This window comes from Chroicocephalus ridibundus, chromosome 7 (assembly GCF_963924245.1).
Source record: "Chroicocephalus ridibundus chromosome 7, bChrRid1.1, whole genome shotgun sequence".
In the NCBI taxonomy this organism is placed as follows: Eukaryota; Metazoa; Chordata; class Aves; order Charadriiformes; family Laridae; genus Chroicocephalus; species Chroicocephalus ridibundus.
In genome coordinates this window covers 34,501,347-34,522,562 of record NC_086290.1, presented here as the reverse complement: position 1 = coordinate 34,522,562, position 21,216 = coordinate 34,501,347, and the positions used below count along the sequence as shown (strand labels likewise).

Below are 21,216 nucleotides of genomic sequence, written 5' to 3'. Positions count from 1 at the left end.
ACAACAGGCACAATTTCAATTTTGCTATCAACTGATGAATCTGTAAGATTAGAAAATGGAAAGCACTTTCGTGCAACTCCACAGAAGATCTAGAGCCTTGCTCTTGTGCATTTAGACACGCCTGAGATGTGTCTTTTGTCTGTTCACATGTTGTTGATTAGTGCTTTTATAAAGCACAGCACACTACTCAGGTTTCTGTTGGTCATGTGCCCAAGCATATTAACAAAAATTTTGAGGACTGGTATCTTTATTTAAAATTCAAGTTGGTGCTAACCAGAAAGGGCAACAGAATGTCCAAATGATATTCCTTCAGGAAAAAAGAAATTTTCACCTTCCACAGCTCTCTGGAAAATTATCAAGAGGCACCACAGAGCATTACTTTCACTCTCTATACATTAAAAAATTAAGACTGCTACACTGAAAGTAACATGCTATTCTAAACCAAGAAGGTACGTTATTATTATTTCACAAAATCTTTTTACTTAGTCTGGACTGTTTCCTGTTTGACCAACTAAAATATAAACTGCTTAAAAATTATGGCTTCAATTTTTTTTAAAGGATAGTCTATTCAAAAGTTTCTATATTTAAAGAGACAGTACCCTTCCCAGTATCAAAATAGAATATATTATCCAGAATATTGCAGAAATGTGTTTAAAATTGAAATGCATCAATTTTGTTTGTAGTACATTAGTAGTAGCTGTTGCACAAAATAACTCATAGAAGAAACTAATTAATTATTGGCTTTTTATTTGCTTAGAGAACAGTGATTGGGCCTTTCATTAATAAAATTTAGATGATTTCAAAGTGTTCCATATATCATGAAAGAGTATTATAATATTACTATATGAGTTCTGACAATAGGGCTATTTATTAAAATACCTAGGAACTACACGTAGCAACAATATGATAAAACAAAACCCATGAGAATTGTAATTTCTTACCCACTTCGAAAATAATTTGGTCTCAACTCTTGGTATATCACTGACTGCTTCAATCATAAGAGCATAAACATTCGATAATATGTCCTTGAAGTCATTAAAGTCAGGTTCAAATTTAATACCATCATTCTGAAGGATCAGCCTCAGGATAAAACCTGGGTGTTTGTAGGCTTGGATGGATTTCTAACACACACACACACAAAAAAAAAAAAAAAGGAAAGTAACATATTAGTTAACCTAAGTACATCTCTGATAAAAGTCACATAAACTGATGTTCATTAAGACGAAATACAGGCACAAGAGACATCCTCTAAACACCAGAGGCAACAACTTTTTACAAAGTTGTTTGCATAGACTGAGGCAGAGTAGCTTTGCAGTAGCAGCCATCATAAGTGTAGCAATACATGAATACAGAAATACAGCAGTACATTCGTCATCTGGACCAGTCATTGAATCCACTAACATTTTTAAAAAAAAAAAAAAAAAAAAAGAGAGAAAAGAGTGTTACATCCAATTTTGTTGCTAAACAAGAATCTGATCCACAAAAACCAATCTAAGTATTATGAGGGTTATATTTGCAGTATGGATTCCCACGTATTCCAGTATGAAAACACGCTTTTGTCCTTGGTGGCATAATTTGATTCTTCATCCTATCTATAATCTGGATTAGACATCTCTTAACTTTCCTGCATCTGCTAACGTATTCTAACTACACTAAATTTTAATTAGGAAACACGAGGAAGCATTTTATCACTACCAGGTAGCATAGGATGACCATTAGGAAGGTTAAGATTAGCGTCCTGGTTTGAGTGACACAGGACTAATTTATCTTCTAATGCCTGGGAAAACTGCACTTTTAGAAGGCTCTAGTGTCTGAATTTGTGAAAATATTTACTTTACAGCCAGCTATGGTATGTGGGTTTAAAAGTCTTAGAGTTTTTGAGTTAGCCAGGTTCAGGGATGAGGAGCAGCGAGACCTGGGTATTTGACAAGCTGGCCAAGAGGAATATTTCATACCATGAACACCACAATCAATGTAAATTAGAAAGCTTGCTGAGAAGTTCTCTCTCTCCTTTGATAGCTGTGATCCTGAGAACTTCTTGCCCCAGTGCTGGACCCCTGAGGCCTTCTCCCCCAAGCCCCAGCGCTTGCAGCCTCTGAGAGTTGCTGTTCACTGCTGAGAGCACACAGCTTCCTACTGATAGAACTGTCTGAGTATAATCCTTGTATATTTTATATTGGTATCAGTATCAATATTGGTTCTTTAGTGTTATTAATGTTAATTATCTAGTCTTATTCTATTAAATCCCTTTATATTTCAGCCCTCCGATTTCCTTGCTTTTTCCCAATTCCCCTTCCCGGGTGGGGAGGGGTCATCAGCTGGTAGAATAATTGTCTGAACTACAATAAATTGTTGCACGTTCCTCAAACCACAAGAATTAGAAAATAAGTACCTATTACTAATAAGAACAGAAAATACTACTGCAGACATCAAAGGTCACTTAACTCAGAAGTATACAAAGCAATTACAGGGGAGTGGGAATGAAAAAAATATACTCTCTTTCCACATGATTCCTTACTTCCTTATATTCTCTGTGTGTTTTTTCATCAATATTACCTGGAGCCAGAGTTCTGAGGATATTTGATGGCAAGGCTGTATTAACAAAAAGCTGAACGAAGATCCAGTTGCACTCCAAGACATCAAATATCAACAAGAAATATTTACCTCTACAACAGACATTATCTGAGTGCAAAAGGAAACTCCTTCCTTCTTACTTTTTTTTCCCCAAAGAACTGTTCTGCCAAAGCGTGTAGTAAACACCTGCTAATAGCAGAGAGAAGATGAGACTCCCTTCACAGATGGGTATTATGGAGAGAGAGCGCTAGTGCAAGATGCAAATGGCTTTTTTATTAATGAATTTCTACTGTATGTCTAACTGACTGCAGTATGTTCTTAAGGATAACAGATTTAAAATATGTTGATATTTCCCTTCTTACATGACAAAAAAAAAACCCTGTTATTTTAAATCTACTTAATAAATAATGCATTCCTAAAAGAGTATTTTTTTTTCCAGAAGGCACCTGCTACCAGACTTCATACTTATTTTTTCTATCTTTTTTTTTTTCAAAAGAAGCAAAATAAACAGGAAATAAATTGTCTATACATGGAAAACAATGCTGCTAGTGTGCATGTGAAAGACTACTTACTGCAGGTTGAACAATTAAATCTGTAAAGTCTTGAATTGAATGCAAAAGCAAATGTTGCAGTTGATGAGTCATTAAAGTGGCAGCACAATCGAAGAAAGACTCTAATTTAGTAATGCTGGCATTGCTGGGAACTTGTTTTCGTTTATTACCTTGGTAAAAGATTTTCTGCACTTCTGGAAACCACCTTAAAAGAACACAATATTTTTAATTTTTTCAAGTTATTAGCATTAATAAACCTGTGGTTTCAAGTTGATTGCTATAAATGCTTATATTACATGCAGTTAAAAGTTGCTGCAGTATACTTGAAAAACTATAGTTTAACTTAAGTAGGTCATATGGTAGTATCTTTAAATTCTAAGGAACTGTGTCTCTGAAAATGTTATCTATTATTGCAGAACCATATTTAAAATATAACACATTATGATAGACAGCTTTGCTATCTTGCTTTGGTCTCCTACTTCTCAGGCCAGAAAGGCTTCACAGGCAGCACATTTAGTCCCAGAGGTCGTGCAGTTTGTTATACATCCTTGTAACCAGTAGATGTTAAGATGTGGAAGTAATCCAAAGGGAATTCTGCCTAGTTGCAACCAAATTGAAATTAGCTCTGGCATTGCTGGGAAACAGGAAGGAAAGAAGAGTGCAGCAGAAAGAACAGAACGGCATCTTCAAGGTCAGAAAGAAATACATCCAAAAATGGTAAAGGCAATACATAACAGAATCATAGACAAGTACAGAAATAAAAACTTTCAATGTTAACAGAATGAAGAAACAAGTATTTGAGACTACAGTAGTCTTGACAGTTGTATTATTTAATTAAAACCTGAAATAGTAAAAATGCAGTAATACATAACTGCAGGAATCAAGCATTATTGGTTAAAGAAAGATCAGATGTGTACAAACAATACAATTTGGCCTCAAATATCTAAAAAAGGCCTAGCAATTTTGATGCTTTATTTGAAAACTTAGCTGCAGCATACTGAGTGCACTACCAAGAAAACTGCCTTTCTTCTTTTAAAACCTCTCAGACTGAATATAGAAACATTATTATATCCAAATATTTTACTTTTGAAAATCTTAATCATAACCTCTAAAGTGAGCGGATCTCATTAATACAACATTTTTCGGATGACTCCACTCGGATAAACAGCTTCGAAACTGAGAATATACAAACTGAAATTCCAAAATTATCAACAGATGTTCTACAGAGATACTGTTACTGATGTGATACTAGGTTAATCTTCCAATAAATAAGACACTTCCTTTGTGCGAAGCATGGATGGGTAAAGTCTTATATAATAAAATTTATATCACAGTTTGTATTCTAAAATGTCAGAAATTATTTATAGTAGCAATATTGTATTTTCTCATTTATCCAGCACCAATGAGACCACAAAAAAAAGCTTTTGTCATAACAGACCAAAACACATATATTGTTAATGGTCCTCTAAGAAGTGAGCAAAATACGTCACACCAAAATGCAGAATAAGAAAACTGCACAAATCATGATAACACACTCAATATTTACACAGCAGTTTTCGTTCATAGGCCTCAAAGCATTTCACAACACTGCATCTCTTTCCTTAATATGTATTATTAAAATGGGTTTTTATTTCTCTCTCCAGAAAGTTCAGAGTTTCAAAAGCACCTGAAGTTAAAAATTTCCCTGTAACTTAAAAAATACGGATACACTAGATCATACTTCTTCGATAAAATCGCTTTGGATTTTCCAATTTCTTTCATGACTTGATTTTGGAAAAATGAGAGTTCCTCAGCTTCTTGTTTGTTGTGAAATATTTCTGTATCAAGAAGGCGTAAATTTCTGAAACAGAATATAACATGAATATTTTAGGAGCATGTTCACTATATCTTGTTTTTTATGTTATGTTTATAATGTTATTTTCAGAAATTAGCTTCTATTGTTTCAGAACAACCAAATATAAGCACTGCAGTACTGTCCGTTTGCATGGTCTTCAACTGAAATAGTAATTATGTATTTGATTAATAACTATTTTCAAAATCAGAGTTTGTATATATGTTACTCATTACATATAGGATCAAACATTTAAAATTCTGAATGCATTAAATAGCATTCCTTTCTAGGACCGGGTGGATTTTTGCAAATATTATAAAATAATCTAGAAATAAATAAATTGAAACCTAGCTTCAAAATAATTTTAAGTTTTTATATTTTTAAAGACATTGTCTGAATTTTGTCTCCTACTTAGCAGATACAACAAAAATTTGAAAACAAACAAACTAAAAAACCCAACATAAAAACCCAAACAAACCCACAAAACACTCCCTGCAACTTCTTACAGCACCTGGCCTGGACAGGTCAGTTCATTCTCTTTACTATCACCAGTCAAGAAATAAGTGAGCAGTTTTGTCTGCTCTGGGAAGAAGAAAACAGCAGCCCATCTAATGCCTTTTTCCCTGGTTAATCAGATAAGAGGAAAAACATAAGCGCCCTGCTAGGCAAGACAGCAACCCTTCCCTGTTTGGGAGACAGACTGTTTTGAATATTCTTGCCCTGAGAAAGACCAAAAAAAAAGTGTCAAATTTAAACTGAGATCAGGGAATACGCTAAAAGCAAGAAAGACTATTTAAAAAAATGGACGTCATATCCAAAATTAAATTATTTTTCAAACATGTCAGAAGCATGAAGCTTGCCAGAGTCTAAGATAACAAAAATAAAATAAAATAAAATTAAAAAAAAAAAAAAAAAAAAAGAGAGGCCTTAGAGAAGATAAGATCCTAGCAGCTCCATTCTGGAGCCTTTTTATACAATGAACATTCTACACAATGCCTCAAATTGAATTGTCAGTGGAACAGGCTGTAGGAAAAAAAAAAAAAAACAAAAAAGAAAATTAAAAATTGCCACGTCCAGATGGCATTTCACTCGAGCTCTAAAGAAAATCAAGTACAAATCAGCTAAACTATTCAACTTGCATGTGTAGCTTCTTGCTTAAATTTGCCTAGATACCAAAGGAAATTAAGATGGCAAAGTGCTCCATGTGATTTCTGGGCAAGTACAGATAAGAAACCTTGACGGCTATAGAGGAAAAGTTGGCAGAAACTCTTTGAAGCATAAAATTAGAGGGAAAACAGACAAATACATTTGTGATAATGGCTTTTTGAACAAAGCCATTATTATCCATGTTCAGTGTTCAGATGTATATATTGTAGCAGTCCCAAATCCAGTGGGGCATCTTGGAAATCTAGATTCTGAAGTCATCAAGCAGCTGACTTAAGAGATACAGAAAATACTTACTTAAATGAGGTCTCCCATAAGTTCAGAACAGCAAGCATTGAAGGATTTATTGCATGCAAATTTTCTTTCAGGTAATGGCATGCTGACAAGAAAGACTTGTTCCAAGGTTTTGGCACTACTTCTATTCTAAAAAAAAAAAACAAACAAAAAAAAAAAAACCAAAACAAAAACACAACAAAAAACCCAACAAGAAACAGTGGGATGAACATAGCTTTGCTAAGAAGCAAAATATTTATATGTTTACTTTAAGATAATTATTTGCATCTCAGAAAGCACAGAATTCAGGTGATAAATCTAGCTTTCTACACATTATTCAGATATCAAAAAAAGTCTTCAAATATTGACCACTGTATAAAAAAAAGAAATAATATATGAGAAATATTGGCCAAATCCTAAGAGATCTGTAACCTATTCATGGTCCCTTATATTTAGCATGTAACAAAATCACTATACATATATAATTAATTTAGACAATTAATATGCAATTTTCTACAATATGTTTATCCTCATCACATCAAATCTGTAAAAATTCTGGTATTGGTCGTTGCTAAGCAATCAAGGCCTTTTCTGCTTCTCATACCACCCCACCAGCGAGCAGGCTGGGAGGGTACAAGAAGCTGGGATGGGATACAGCTGGGACAGCTGACCCCAATTGACCAAAGGGCTATTCCATGCCACGTGGCATCATGCTCAGTATATAAAGCTGGGGGAAGGAGGAGGAAGGGGTGGACATTCAGAGTTATGGTGTTTGTCTTCTCAAGTAACCATCATGCGTGATGTAGCCCTGCTTTCCTGGAGATGGCTGAACACCTGCCTGCCGACAGGAGGCAGTGAACAAATTCCTTGTTTTGCTTTGCTTGCTTGTGCGGATTTTGCTTTACCTATTAAACTGTCTTTATCTCAACCCATGAGATTTCTCACTTTTACTCTTCCGATTCTCTTCCCCATCCAAACTGGGGGGAGTGAGCAAGCAGCTGCATGTTTTTGGCTGGGGTTAAACCACAACACAAGAGAAAAATAAAAACACTTGTGACAAATTTCTCATATATTTGTAATACTTTTGTTCCCATTTTGATAATGAACTATTAAAAAAAATAATTCTGATTCAAAATAAAACTTTTATCTATTTCTCACTGAATCTGTATTCCAGTTTTTCCACATCTATCTTACATATTTCTTTAGAAGAAAGTTTCATATTTCAAATACTGTTAAGGGAATAAAACTGCTTTACCAATGATAATTCTAGTAGGAGAATTTTGTACTTTTGGATTTGCATGTAAGCATGTGGCATAAGCTTATATACAAACTACTGTTACATCCTACACAGCTCCTAGCAGATATGGAAGATCTACAAAGAATTAGACGTCGGATGGCCTCTTACCTAGGGAACATAATAACAATAAATTCATCAAATATTACTTCTGTTTTTTAAGATGCAAGTGGCTTAAGAAACATCTGTCAAAGTTACCCCTTCTATTTTATTCTAATGCCTACCATTTGATATTTGAAAGTATCTATCTCAAACTACAAGCCAGAAATCATTTATAACCAAACCTTTTCTGACCTTTCACTCAGTAATACTACCCCCAAAACAGAGCCTGGTTGATATTGGTGGAAATGTTCTGTTTCTGAAGCGTTTGTAAGACATCATTCCTCTACAAGGTAAATTTATTTTACGTTTTGGGCTATAACTGTGAAAGAGGTACCTCTTCACTTTCACATCTTAGGGAGAATTAAAGCATGTTCTAGAAAAGTTGATATTAAGTTGTCTGATCCACACTGGACAGATGTGGGATCCTGGGAGAAGCACTATACTTGCTTTCAGTAGACTGCAGAGTTTTTAAGGCAAGTGTGAATGGAATGGAGATAGTCCATTACTCTAAATAAAGGCCACATCTATCCACTTCAGTATAGAGGTTGCTACATACTGAAAAACTCATCCAGAAAAATCTACCAGTGTTTATACTACATATTGCTGAATTGTTCAGAGGATCAAAGCAGTCTGTATTTATTACATTCTTAAATGTGTATGTATTGAGCCAAACTGTCACAACCTGTAAATAAGACAGAGCTTCAGTGACATCTGTGTGGAACATGACATTGTTCCATTTATTACAATGCAGTTTTATACAACGGCATTTGGCCTACTACATCCCATTTTCAAAGGCTGTGGGATTAATTGAGACTTCTTACCCGTTAACCACTGCTAAACAAAATTAATTCCAAACAACCTTTCAAGGTAGACACATATTTTCCAGGGTTTTTCCAAAGACACTGTATAATCATTACTTGAATTTACATAACTAATAACTAAGTCTTATTTACAGCTGACACTGACTACCACTATTAAGACTGCTCCTTATGCATGCTATTCTACCCCACTGTTTTCTAGTCATTGTTTTTGAATAAATATATTTTCTTACTCTGCACGATGAGGAGGAAGAAAATCTTTCTTCTTGTCTTCATCTTTTTCCCTGCTGTCTCTTAAAACAAAGTCAACTGAAAAAAAGTATAGGGGAAAAAAAAAGAAAGGAAAGAAAAGCCAAAGTAAGCTTAGCAAAGGAACAGAATCATAGGATCATTTTGAACAGGAAAAGACCCTTAAGACCATCAAGTCCAATCGTAAACCCAACACTGCCAACCAAGTCCTCCACTAAACCATGTCCCTAAGCGCCAAGGATGGTCACTCAACCACTTCCGTGGGCAGCCTGTTCCAATGCTTGACAATCCTTTTGTGAAGAATTTTTTCCTAGTATCCAACCTAAACCTCCCTTGAGGTTACTGAGGCTATTTCCTCTTGTCCTATCACTTGATACTTGTGAGAAGAGACCAACACCTACCTTGCTGCAATCTCCTTTCAGGTAGTTGTAGAGAGCTATAAGAACTAACGTAAGCCTCCTAAACCCCAGTTCCCTCAGTCACTTCTCATAAGACTTGTTTTCTGTCTAGACCCTTCACCAGCTTCATTGATCTTTGGACATGCTCCAGTACCTCAATATCTCAACTAAAACGTCCAAATGCACAACTCATTGAAATGAAGTTTTATCTAGATATACACGAAAAGGGATTTAGGAGAAAGGTACACTGTTAAGTAGGGATTTATAAAATAAAATGTTTTTTAAAAGTGTTGAAAGATCAAAAATACTGAGTAATACTAGCTTTGATCATTACAAGGATAAGAAAGCCTGAGTATTCTTTTTATTAAAATGTGCCTCTAACATCCAGGAGAGCATTTTTATATAACTCTTCCACAATGGTAGCTCTCAGCCGTGAACAGCACTCAACAATGAATGGTTCTGAATATTAGCAATTTAGGAGAAAATGCAAGTAAACTCCCAGAAATCTACCTATAGCCTTTTTTACACTCAAAAGATAGTCTTCTTTGACTTCATCAGTCAGTGAACGTATACTTTCATCAAGTACTTTCAGACATTGTGGAATTAAAGCTAAGATGTGGTCTAGCCATGATTCATCCATCGGGGCCACATTTGCTGTATCAATTCCATGGCGAATGTAATAGTAGTATTTCTGCAGGATGAAAGAATAAGATGCATCGGTTAAGTCCAGCACTAGAAAGACATTGCTACTACAGGTTTAGCTAGACGTATGGGCTTATTTAGTACAAATAAATGTAACTATTTTTAGTTTGTACTGATTTATGTTGTATATTCCATATGCATCACTAGATCTGATGTAAATACCTTCATATCAGCCTGCCAAATACTAGCTGGCACAATAGTAATAAAAAGCTGTCTAGATAGAAAAACAGAGTATAGTGGCGTAAGTCTCATTCCATTTCTCTAATAAGAGCTAAATAACAAAAATGTCATTGAAGAATAGACATAACTCATAGAATTCTGGTTTTTGTTTTGGTTTTGCTTTTACAATTCTACAATTCTGGAAAGATGCCTCTCCTTTACACTGTTCCAGTAGCAATCTTTTCCTTAAATAAATTTTAAATTTGTCTATCTCATCATTCCAGTGCTGCCATTATTATCCATTAGCTCTGGGGCTGCATCACGTATTCAAAAAGCAAGCCATGCATTCTGCAGAGTTTTGTGTGGATATGCAATGTACAGCTAATGCATTGCTTCAAAATATGAATGTATAACCACATATAAGTACATCTGCTTGTATGCCAGCATTTACTTAGGCACATGAAATCTGATTAACAAAACCTCAGAGCATTAAAGGAAACATAGATGAAGAAACGTTATCAGCTGAAATTCAAAGAAATGCAGAATGGAATATAAACTGGAAGATCACCAATGTCAGGAAGTAACACATGAATTTATTTCAACTGGTTTATCCACAAATTAACTTAATATATTTTAAATAGATTTTGTATACAAAATTTTGTATACAATTGTGTCATGTGAAGTATCTTAAACCAGAATGAGAATGAAAAACATTCTAGCTCTTAGATGAGGGTAATCCAAAGAGAATTGTCTTACGGATTCTTCTGCTCAGATAAAGCAGTGCATCCGCCCTTGCAAGTTATTCTTGCCTTCAGCAAGTGTATAAAATATTAATTTATTACTTCCTGACATTGGTTATCCTCCAGTTACTATTCCATTCTGCAATTCTTTGAATCATCCGTACATTCCTAATGCTCCATTCTCAATAGTAACATCATAAATAATACTTTGTATGAAACTAATAGTGGAAGAATATGTCACTGTTAGTCATCTCTCATTGTGTCAATATTTACAATAAATGACTGGCACTGTATTTCATTTAAAACTCTAGGAAACAGTCTTTAGCTACCAAAATATCTTTCTCTATTAGTGTAGAAGAAACTGCTCTTGGAGGCTGGGTTCCATCAAGGGATGGAAGCTGTTCTTCAGTAAGGTCTTGCTGTCTAAGACAAAAAAAAAGAAGAGTATGCGTCACATTCTTCACATACATTTCACTGGCATAAGTAATATATAGGCATCCTACATGTCAGTTGTGAACAAACAAAACCAAAAAAAGATAACTGCCCAAACTTTACAATGAGCACAAGATATTCTGATTCAAAAAGAAGACTGAAGCCTGTGGCCAAGTTTGTATTTTACCTGCTAAGGTTCAGCTTTTAAAATTTTTGGTATAGTTCATGCTCATATACATACTTTCAATTCGCAATCATCAAAATTTTAGAATAATTTAATTTAAAAATTTGGTTCATATATCAAAAAGGAAAAACACGTTATTCAGAGATAAGGAAACTCACAATATAATGTTAACAAGAGCACTTCTGAAACTTTCATGGTTTTTTTTCCGATGACTGCTGCTCTGCAATGTAGAAGTTGATGGTCCAGCACCTGCTTCATTATCTCTAGAATCCTGTATCTTGTGTCTCTTGCATCTCACATTCAAATATTCTCCTTGCAGAAAATACATTTTGAAATTAAGTTTAAAGAAAAAGTTCAAATATACCGCATATATGTTTACATTTCTGAGAGGTTTTCTTTAGTAGTACTAAAAATGTTAACCTTACCAGGTGAATACTCATTTTTTACAGTAAACTCATCTGACTCATCATCCTTCTGTTCTTTGCTCAGATGGAATGAAGGACAAGTCTGCTGCCATAGTGGTTTAGACCTTGCCTGTAATATGTATTTTATATTTTAGTTTTACACTTCCTGTAGGTGCTACTAACACACACTTCAAGATTTCTTAAACATAGTAAATCAAAGAAACTGTAGCCTAATATACAGCAGGAATAAGGCAGCTTAAAAATGATACAATAAATGACCACCTATACGCTGCCCTCAAATTCTAAATATCCAGATCACTAGAGACAAGCATGTTAAACTTACCATAGAATGGTTTATGTTGGAAGGGACCTTAAAGGTCATCTAGTTCCAAACTCCTGCCATGGGCAGGGACGCCTTCCACTAGACTTCTATGTAAATATTTGTAAACTTTCTAGTTGTATACCTTACTTAAATATTTTAAAAGTTGTTCAAATACTCTACTTTCAATGTTTCCCAAATACTGAAATATAAACAATGCTCCACATACAGATATAATACACATATATAATATACATACGTAGTGCTGAGGGAGAGAGAATATATACCTCAGCATATATTTGAGTGAGAACCATGGCCTTTACATAACCAAGCTGTAACACATATTTGAAAATGAAAGAATACAAAAAAAGCCAGCAAAACTACCTGAGACAACTGTGGTAGTAAGTTCACTGTTCTCTTTGCCAACTTCTCTTTGCCATTAGGACTAGGCTTGAAAAAAAAAAAAAAAAAAGGAAAAACACAACTAGACATTTAAATTACTCTTAATATTAATATTCTAGCTATAATTCCATTTTTACCTCTTATATAATAATTTTTACACATATAATTTCATGTCACTTTCCCTTTTCTTTCTAGAGTGTTTCCATGTTCAACTTTCTCAAATGCTTTTGAAAAATCACTGAAAATTAATTTTAAGCTGGGAAGCATTTATGTTACCTTTTTGCCAAGATATACATTAAAGCATTATGAGAAATCATGAAATAATATAAATAAACAATTAATTATTATTCCCTTTCTTCAGTCATTTTTTTTTTTTTAAAAAAAAAAAGATCCTTTTTTTTCTAATCCATAAACTTTCATTTAAGAGTGTCCAGCATTTTCTACTTTTCCATAACGGTGATTCCTCAGCATCAGACATCAAAGCTATCTATCCAAAAGCACACTCTGACCATGCCCAGAACTCTGGCTAGCACATTTTATCAAGGTACAGCACCTTCCTATAAACAAACAAGACAACCTAGTTGCAAAGTTATTTAAATTGGCTCTAACACAACTGCCGTTGGCTATTCTTCTATTTCTCCTCTGTTTCACACCACCACCAATGCCACTGGCAACGCCCATGCCACCTCTTTCCATGCAGTTGCACTTGTAGTAATACTCCCTGTCTATGCTACAGCTGTCCTCTTTCTGCCTTGCGTCTTATGCAAAGGCTGTAACAGAGGAAAGATACAAAGCACAGAAAGGCTGTGTAGATGTACCCGAGCTGCCCTTAGCCAACCTGACTTGTTTATCAATACAGTTGCTGTGATGCAGAACTCACACAAGTTTTAGGCACTTAACTATTTACATGAATTTTGCAGTCAAGGATTAACTCTGGCAATTCTCAGGTGAGCTAAAAATCAAGTCAGGCTCCAAAGAAAACCTCCTTCAGAATACAGGAATCTGACAATGATAAAAAGGTGTGTGACCACCTGAGGAACCTGAACTATACAAGTCTATGGGACCTGATGAGATACACCCCAAAGTCCTGAGGGAAGTGGCTGATGTAGGGTGGACTGTTCAGTGTATAAGGAACTGGCTGGATGGTCACATCCAGAGGGTGGTGGTCAATGGCTCGATGTCCAGATGGAGAGGGTTGACAAGTGGTGTCCCTCAGGGATCCGTATTGGGACCGGTGCTATTCAATATCTTCATCAATTATTTAGACAGTGGGATTAAGTGCACCCTCAGCAAGTTTGCCAATGGCACCAAGCTGAGTGGTGGGCTTGACAGGCCAGAGGGACGGGATGTCATCCAGAGGGACCTGGACGAGCTAAAGAGGTAGGCCTGAACAAACCTTATGAAATTCAACAAGGCTAAGTGCAAGGTCCTACACTTGGGTCAGGACAATCCTCGTTATCAATACAGGCTGGGGGATGATATGATAGAGAGCAGCCCTGCAGAAAAGGACTTGGGGGTACTGGCAGATGAAAAGCTGGACATGAGCAAACAACGCACACTTGCAGCCCGGAAGGCCAATCGCATCCTGGGCTGCATCAAAAGAAGCGTGGCCAGGAGATCGAGAGGCGATTCTCCCCCTCTACTCTGCTCTCGTGAGACCCCACCTGGAGGACTGCATCCAGCTCTGGAGCCCTCAGCACAAGAAGGACATGGACCTGTTGGAGAGGGTCCAGAGGAGGGCCACAAAGATGATCCGAGGGCTGGAGCACCTCTGCTATGAAGACAGGCTGAGAGAGTTGGGGTTGTTCAGCCTGGAGAAGAGAGGGCTCCAGGGAGAACTTATAGCAGCCTTCCAGTACCTGAAGGGGGCATCTAAGAAAGCTGGGGAGGGGCTGTTTGCAAGGGCATGTGGCGATAGGACGAGGGGCAGTGGTTTTAAACTAGAGCAGGGTAGGTTTAGATCGGACATTAGGAAGAAGTTCTTTACTGTGAGGGTGGTGAGACACTGGAACAGGTTGCCCAAAGAGGTGGTGGAGGCCCCATCCCTGGAAACATTCAAGGCCAGGCTTGATGAGGCTGTGAGCAACCTGATCTAGTTGAAGATGTCCCTGCTTACTGCAGGGGGGTGGACTAGATCACCTTTAAAGGTCCCTTCCAACCAAACACATTCTATGATTCTAAATATGTATAGACATACATTATCTCTTAGCAATCTCTTCATAAACTAATCCGTGGTCCAACTTGCGAAAGGCGAGCAAAGTCATTCCAGCTCTAGGGACTTCTCCCCTGAATGTGATGGGGAGAAACTCCTTGACTATCACCTAGCTGCAAGAGGGAGTCGTACAATAAAATGTTTTCATTATCTTGTTTCAAAATCAACAGCACTAGTCCTTCAATGAACAAAAGATCCATCCTCTCCCTTTCTCTCCCCAAATGCGATTAAACACATCTGGTTTCCCTTTGAATAGAGATCAAAATACCTGCTCAATTAAGGCACTCTAAACACCAAGCAGGCCAATTTTTATATTTCTAATCTAGCGTTCTGGCAATCACAGAAAAGGTGACTGCCAAAGACTATGCCACAATAACCACATATCTCTTTTTGTCCCTCATTTAATGCTCTTGCCTGTTTATCTGGCAGTTAGGCATGGTCCATGTGCAAGGTTTTTCACATCTTGAAATTCTAACCCCTGTACCAGTCTCATAGTCCACAGGGACACAGATAATGAATTTATTTCAACATAAATGAGTGAAAAGCAGTATTATAACCAATACAGAAAGATTTACGTGATGAGCCTGCTTTTTGTCTGGTAATTGAAGCAATTGTAACTCTACTGGGAAAATATGAAGCCATGTATTTCTCTGTAGTCTAACACATTCAACTGCAAAAAGATTATTACCACAGACTGCATAACAGCTACCAGTCTTTTGTAATACTAGCATGAATACAACTCCTAATAGTGTATCCACACTGCATCATAAAGCTACTCCTTACCGAGCCAATAGGCCTACAGGATGCAGCATAGCCTATGGATAGAGTATGGATTGGCTTGGACACAGCTCTACACAAACACACTTCGATAGAATCATAGAATAAAAAATAGGCTGAAAATGGCCTCTGATGATCCACTCTCCTTCTCAAAGCAGTGCTAACTACAAAAATTTAGGTCAGATTCCACAGGGCACCCTGTCCAATTGAGATTTGATGACCTCTAAAGCCACTGCCCCTCTGGGCAACCTTCTCCCTTGCTTAATCATCTCACTGTGAAGACTGTCATCCTTATGCCTAGTCAGAATTTCCCTCCCTGAAACTTGAGAGCGTTGCCTCTCCTGCTGCTGCACAGCACCAAGAGGAATCTGGCACCATTTTCTCTCTAGTTCAGGCACTGGAAGACAGTAACTACACTCCTCTGCCACCTTCTCTTCTCCAAGCTGAACACATGTAGTTCAGACTCTCCTCACACATCAAGTGCTCCAACCCCCTAATCGTCTCAGTGGTGATCTGATGGACTCTGGTTTGTCAACAACTTTACAGCTGCTGGAGTAGAGCTGGCTCAGGCAGTCATCTTAGGTGGTTCTGAACCTTGAGTATAGACATGCTCTTTGTTCTCCACATCTTGCATAATGAGACTGAAATATAAAGCTCATGTTTCTTTAGTCCAGATTCTAAAACAGATGGTGAATGCTATCTAATTAATACCCTCTGAAGGGAACAGAATAGAAAAAAAATTAGTTTTTTCAGTAGGAGAAAATGGTTTTGAATTCCTGGAACAGTATTATCTATTTCTCTCAGTGACAAGGTGCACAGTCTTAATTATTAGATTCCTGGTTAGAAACAAATAACAGAAACCTGGGCGTTTTTAACAAATAATAGGGCTACAAAAATGACTAAGACTATACCTTGTCTTCATGTACAACATTGCACAGTTTTGTTTAGATTTTCTTTTGTTGAAAAAAAAAAAAAAAGAATTCAGCACCACAACTTAAACCTCTGAGCTGCTGGTACTGATAAATTCAGCATTGAAATTCGTTACACTGAAGACAGTGACAATATTTTAAAGTATTATACTGCAAACTTACTATTGCTGATAAGATGTACTAAAAAGAGAGTCCTGGACAATGAGGACTATCTCAGATAGTTATGAGCAGCCAACTCATACACTCGAATATGCACCTCAAGAAGAAAACCACCCAAAGAAAACTTGGTGAACTTTTAATTCACTGAAAGAAGTTAATAAATGGTTACACTTAAAATATCTCACACATTTCATTAGAAGAAAACAAACCTGAATGAGGATATCAAAACCAAAAGAGACTAAAAGAACACGACTGACTTACTAACAGGAGGACAACATGATTTAAGAGTGCAGTCTTCCTTTTAATTACATTAACCAACTACAACCCAATCAGGACACTAGAGAAATAATACAAATTAGTATCAGTTAATGCCCTCTGATCTAAAACCATGTTCATAGCTAGAAGTTTCTATCAGCATTTGTCTTCAGTATTTACAGTTCCTGCAATTCTGGAAACAAACTGAATTAAAATCCCTTCATGGTTCATGATTAAAAAAACCAAAACAAAACAGAAATCCAAACAAACAAAAAAACCCAAACCAGGGACAGGGCTTATGACATAACATTTTCTAACATGCTCAAGACTGAAATGCGTTTCTGTGGTTTATAATAGGATACCTTTCGGAGAGAGTTACTCTCTCTGAAAACACTGCAGGGAACAGCAGCAGCCCAACCAAAACCATCTGTTTAAATTTGCACTGCTAAAATAATTAAAAGAAATCTGGGCAGCTGCAAGAAGGACTACGTTGCTTCTAAAAACCTCATTTAAGGAGTTCATAGCACAGACACCACGGTTTAACTTTTCTGAAGGGTATCAGCCACGACCAGCCCGCAGCTCACGGGGCTGTGTACTGAAGCATTTCTCTACGAACACCGCTGCCCCACCAGGTCCCCGCTTACAGAGTACAAGCACTAAATTAAGTACCAGGGATAAAAAACGTAATTTCAGAAGCTTAAGTCAACCTTGTTATTTAAGGTTTCAAAGCAAAACAACGTTTTCCAGATCAGAACAAGCTCCCCTCCGTTAGCCACACGCACCCGAGCGTTCTGCTCTCTGCCCCGCCGCTTCTCCTCAGCCCGCCCGCTGCTCCCCGCCCCGCGCCGAGCCGGGCGCCGCGACGGGACCCCCAGCCCCCCGCCCGTCCACAGCCGGGGCAGACGCTGTCGGCTGCGGGCACAGCTCGGCCCGGGGGCTGCCCGGCTGCCGCCGCGTCCCCCTTAGCCCCCGGTACCTTCTGGGCGGCCATGCCTGCGCGGCCGTGTTGGGACGCCGCCGTTACCTGGCAGCGGCCAGCGCAGCCGTTGGCCGGCCGCCCGCCGCCGCCCTGGCCGCGCGCACAGCGACTCCCAACGGCCGGGCGCGAGCGGCGCCGCCCTCAACCGTCGCTGCCGCCCTTCTCCGGCAAAACACGGCGCGGCTCATTACAGCCGCCTCGTTAATCCTCCAGCTGGAGCCAAAAGTGGTTTAAAGAATGCTTTATTCGGCGTCGGGTGCTAGGTGGAAATCCATACATCTAGCACACCTTACCGGGGATATTCACCCATTACTTATGCACGAAAGATTCTCATAATTCCGCCTACCTAATACATAACTCCACCTAGGCTTACATCTTCATTAGGATGACCGAATAGCCTTTTTGCACATGCATATTAAATTTTGCAGCATCGGCAAGACACTTCTGCGCAGGCGTGAGTTCCTGGGTAGTTGTTTGGGGAGGGATACCCTTCCTCACATTATCCTTTTAAGGTGTTGAGTCATCTCAGGACAGTAAGTTTGCCAACTTCTGTAAGTTTGCCAGCTTCTTGAGGATGGTAAGGATGTTCCTTGAAGTAGCCACAGCTCTATCCTAATTGGTATAGGAGTATGTATTTTGACATAGGAGAGAACCTTGAAGTCATTAACTACTTGTTATTCTGTCCTTGCTGATTAACTGCTTCTAACTGTCTTGTTATCACTATTTGTAATGTCAGCTCAGTGACTATGTTCTCACACAGTAGGAAGCTCAGTAGTCAACCATTTTCTCATGCAGTAAGAAAATTAGTAGGAAACAAACAACATTGTAGTCAGCACATGGTTATAAACAAAGCAGAGGCCTGTCTTTGGTCACAGCAGCACTTGGTGAAATACCCTGAAGGTTCAGCACAGCTGCCTGCTCAGGTGTTACTGATTGAAGACACAGTTAGTAGCTGATAAACAACAGAGAATGGATTACACCTGTGTTCATAGAATTGTCTAGGTCAGGAGGGTCCTTTAAAATCATCAAGTCCAGCCATCAACCTAACACTGCCCAAACCACCACTAAACCATGTCCCTAAGCACCACCCTCCTTTCAGGTAGTTGCAGAGAGCAATAAGGTCTCCCCCCAGCCTCCTCTTCTCCAGGCTAAACAACCCCGGCTCCCTCAGCTGCTCCTCATGAGACTTGTTCTCCAGATCCTTCACCAGCTTCGTTGCCCTTCTCTGGATGTGCTCCAGCACCCCAATGTCTTTTTTGTGGTGAGGGGCCCAAACCTGAACACAATACTCGAGGTGGGGCCTCACCAGTGCCAAGGACAGGGGGACATCACTTTCCTCGTCCAGCTGGCCACAGTATTCCTGATCCAGGCCAGGATGCTGTTGGCCTTCTCAGCCACCTGGGCACACTGCTGGCTCGTATTCAGCTGCCAGTCGACCAACACCCCAGGGTCCCTTTCTGCCAGGCAGCTCTCCAGCCACTCTTCCCCAAGCCTGTAGCGTTGCATGGTTGTTTTGAAGATATTGCAATGTATTTGCAGCTACAGGAAGTTGAATTTCACCTTTGCTGTTATTTCACTGAGATTGTCTTCCCGTAGAAAATGCTTGATACCCTTTTGAGGCCTGCCAATTTCAGGAAAATTATAGTTAAAATTGCTTTGAGTAGCATGTAGCATGCACTGCTGTTTAGGCAGGCATTCCTTTCTACCTTTTAAATTAACTGATGTGTATCAATAAGCAAATGCAGCTGCTTGTCTTTAGGCAAAGCAGTGAGACATGTGTGCTTCAACTAAACATGCAAAACAACTCACCTGTGCTTGCAAAATCATTCTCAATGAGTTCTAGTGGCTGGACTGGAGTGTCTAAACCGCAACAGAAGATTTTTCCGGTGCCACATCATGCTTCAGCCCATCTCGTGCACAACAGACATAGTATTTAAACAATCTTCCACCACCTCCACACACCCCCAAAGTCAGTAAATTAAAGAATACAAGAAAATACAAATAAAAGTCTCTTTCTGTTTCATTGGTAGTCAATGGGTGTTCCATGCATTATGAATCTGACGCTTTGACCAATCTAAATACTGGTATGGTTTGTATGACTTCTAACACTTTGCTGTGAGCAGGTTTGGATTTCAATGGGATCTGAAACAGCTCTTGCAAAGTTAGGAAGTTTGTGAATTTTAAAGGAGAGGTTTTGTTATGTTTTCACAGTAGCAACACATAAAAGGCAGCACTACAGTTTACAGTGGAGTTAGCTTACTGGAAAACCCCTGTAAATGAGTTCTGGCCTGTAACCAACCTTGTGAACAGTACATAGAGCATTATAAGAGTCTATATATCACGTTTTAAACATAAAAAGCCCCGTTGTTAAAATACCACAGGCAAAGAACCAGTAGGGTATTTTTTGCTTTGTCCAGCTGTAGAAAATTCAGCATCACTTGGAATTCCCAGTGCATTTTCTAAAACAGTACCAAAGCCTGGTTTTGATTTTGAGCTGAGAAATACCCTCATACTCAACATATCTTAGGGAGATTCAAACAAGCTGTACGCTGTAGTGCCTATAATATACAAGGGTCTAGCTGGGAAACAAGCAAAGGGAAATCCTTGCTATTTCTCTTTAATACTGAGTCATTCAACGATTAGAAACTGTACCTACAGAAGGCAGTAGCATGTTCAGCGCACATCACCATACACTGTCAGGAGCTGTGATGTCTTTTGCTAGAAAGTGACGTTTTGTTTTTTCATTATCTGGTTAGGAAACTGGAAATAGCACGACTGCTTTTACTCTTCAGAGGAGGAAAGATGCATTTAGGTTGCTAATATTAGGAACATTGTAGAGAAAATTCTTGTGTATATAGTATTTTTCATTATCGGAAGAACTTTCTTCTTACAGAGAACTAAGAACTTCTTAGTTCTAAGAGAGAACTTAGAACTTCAAGAACTACTTTTTCCCTTTTCCCCCTCATCTCACTCTTTTCCTGCAGTGACCAGTTAAATACAATTTATTTACATAAACACAATACCAGCTGATTTTAATCAGATTTTCCAAGGGCACAGTAGGACACAGCAGAAAAAATGGTTTACAACTCAGCTTTTTGCCTTCTTGTGTTTGGTTAACATCTCACTTCCATCTGAAATCCCATACTCATGCCTAATAAAGCAATCTAAATCTAACTTCAGAGATCAAAAGAATAAAATCGCAAAAGGATGAAGAAGGGAGTACACACAAATATTAAGTGAGTACTCCTCAGCATCTGATTTAGAACTGCACTAAAAGCAATTTAAAAAATGGAGCAAGCTATTAAAAAA

At 38.1% G+C, this 21,216-nt stretch overlaps 1 protein-coding gene across 1 annotated transcript in view; it reads right to left on the bottom strand.

Annotated features, from left to right (window-relative positions):
- DNAH7 (dynein axonemal heavy chain 7) overlaps window positions 1-17,991 on the bottom strand; it is a 115,962-nt gene extending 97,971 nt beyond the window's left edge. Inside the window, exons 1-11 of the mRNA XM_063340416.1 lie at window positions 17,905-17,991; window positions 12,579-12,644; window positions 11,897-12,005; window positions 11,630-11,783; window positions 11,185-11,278; window positions 9,765-9,945; window positions 8,841-8,916; window positions 6,418-6,543; window positions 4,846-4,965; window positions 3,147-3,330; window positions 942-1,121 (exon numbers count right to left, since the gene is read on the bottom strand). Of these exons, the coding sequence (XP_063196486.1) occupies window positions 942-1,121; window positions 3,147-3,330; window positions 4,846-4,965; window positions 6,418-6,543; window positions 8,841-8,916; window positions 9,765-9,945; window positions 11,185-11,278; window positions 11,630-11,783; window positions 11,897-12,005; window positions 12,579-12,644; window positions 17,905-17,919 (1,305 nt within the window). The 5' untranslated portion in view covers window positions 17,920-17,991. The remainder of the gene's footprint in view (window positions 1-941; window positions 1,122-3,146; window positions 3,331-4,845; window positions 4,966-6,417; window positions 6,544-8,840; window positions 8,917-9,764; window positions 9,946-11,184; window positions 11,279-11,629; window positions 11,784-11,896; window positions 12,006-12,578; window positions 12,645-17,904) is intronic.
- Between the last annotated feature and the right edge of the window lie 3,225 nt (window positions 17,992-21,216).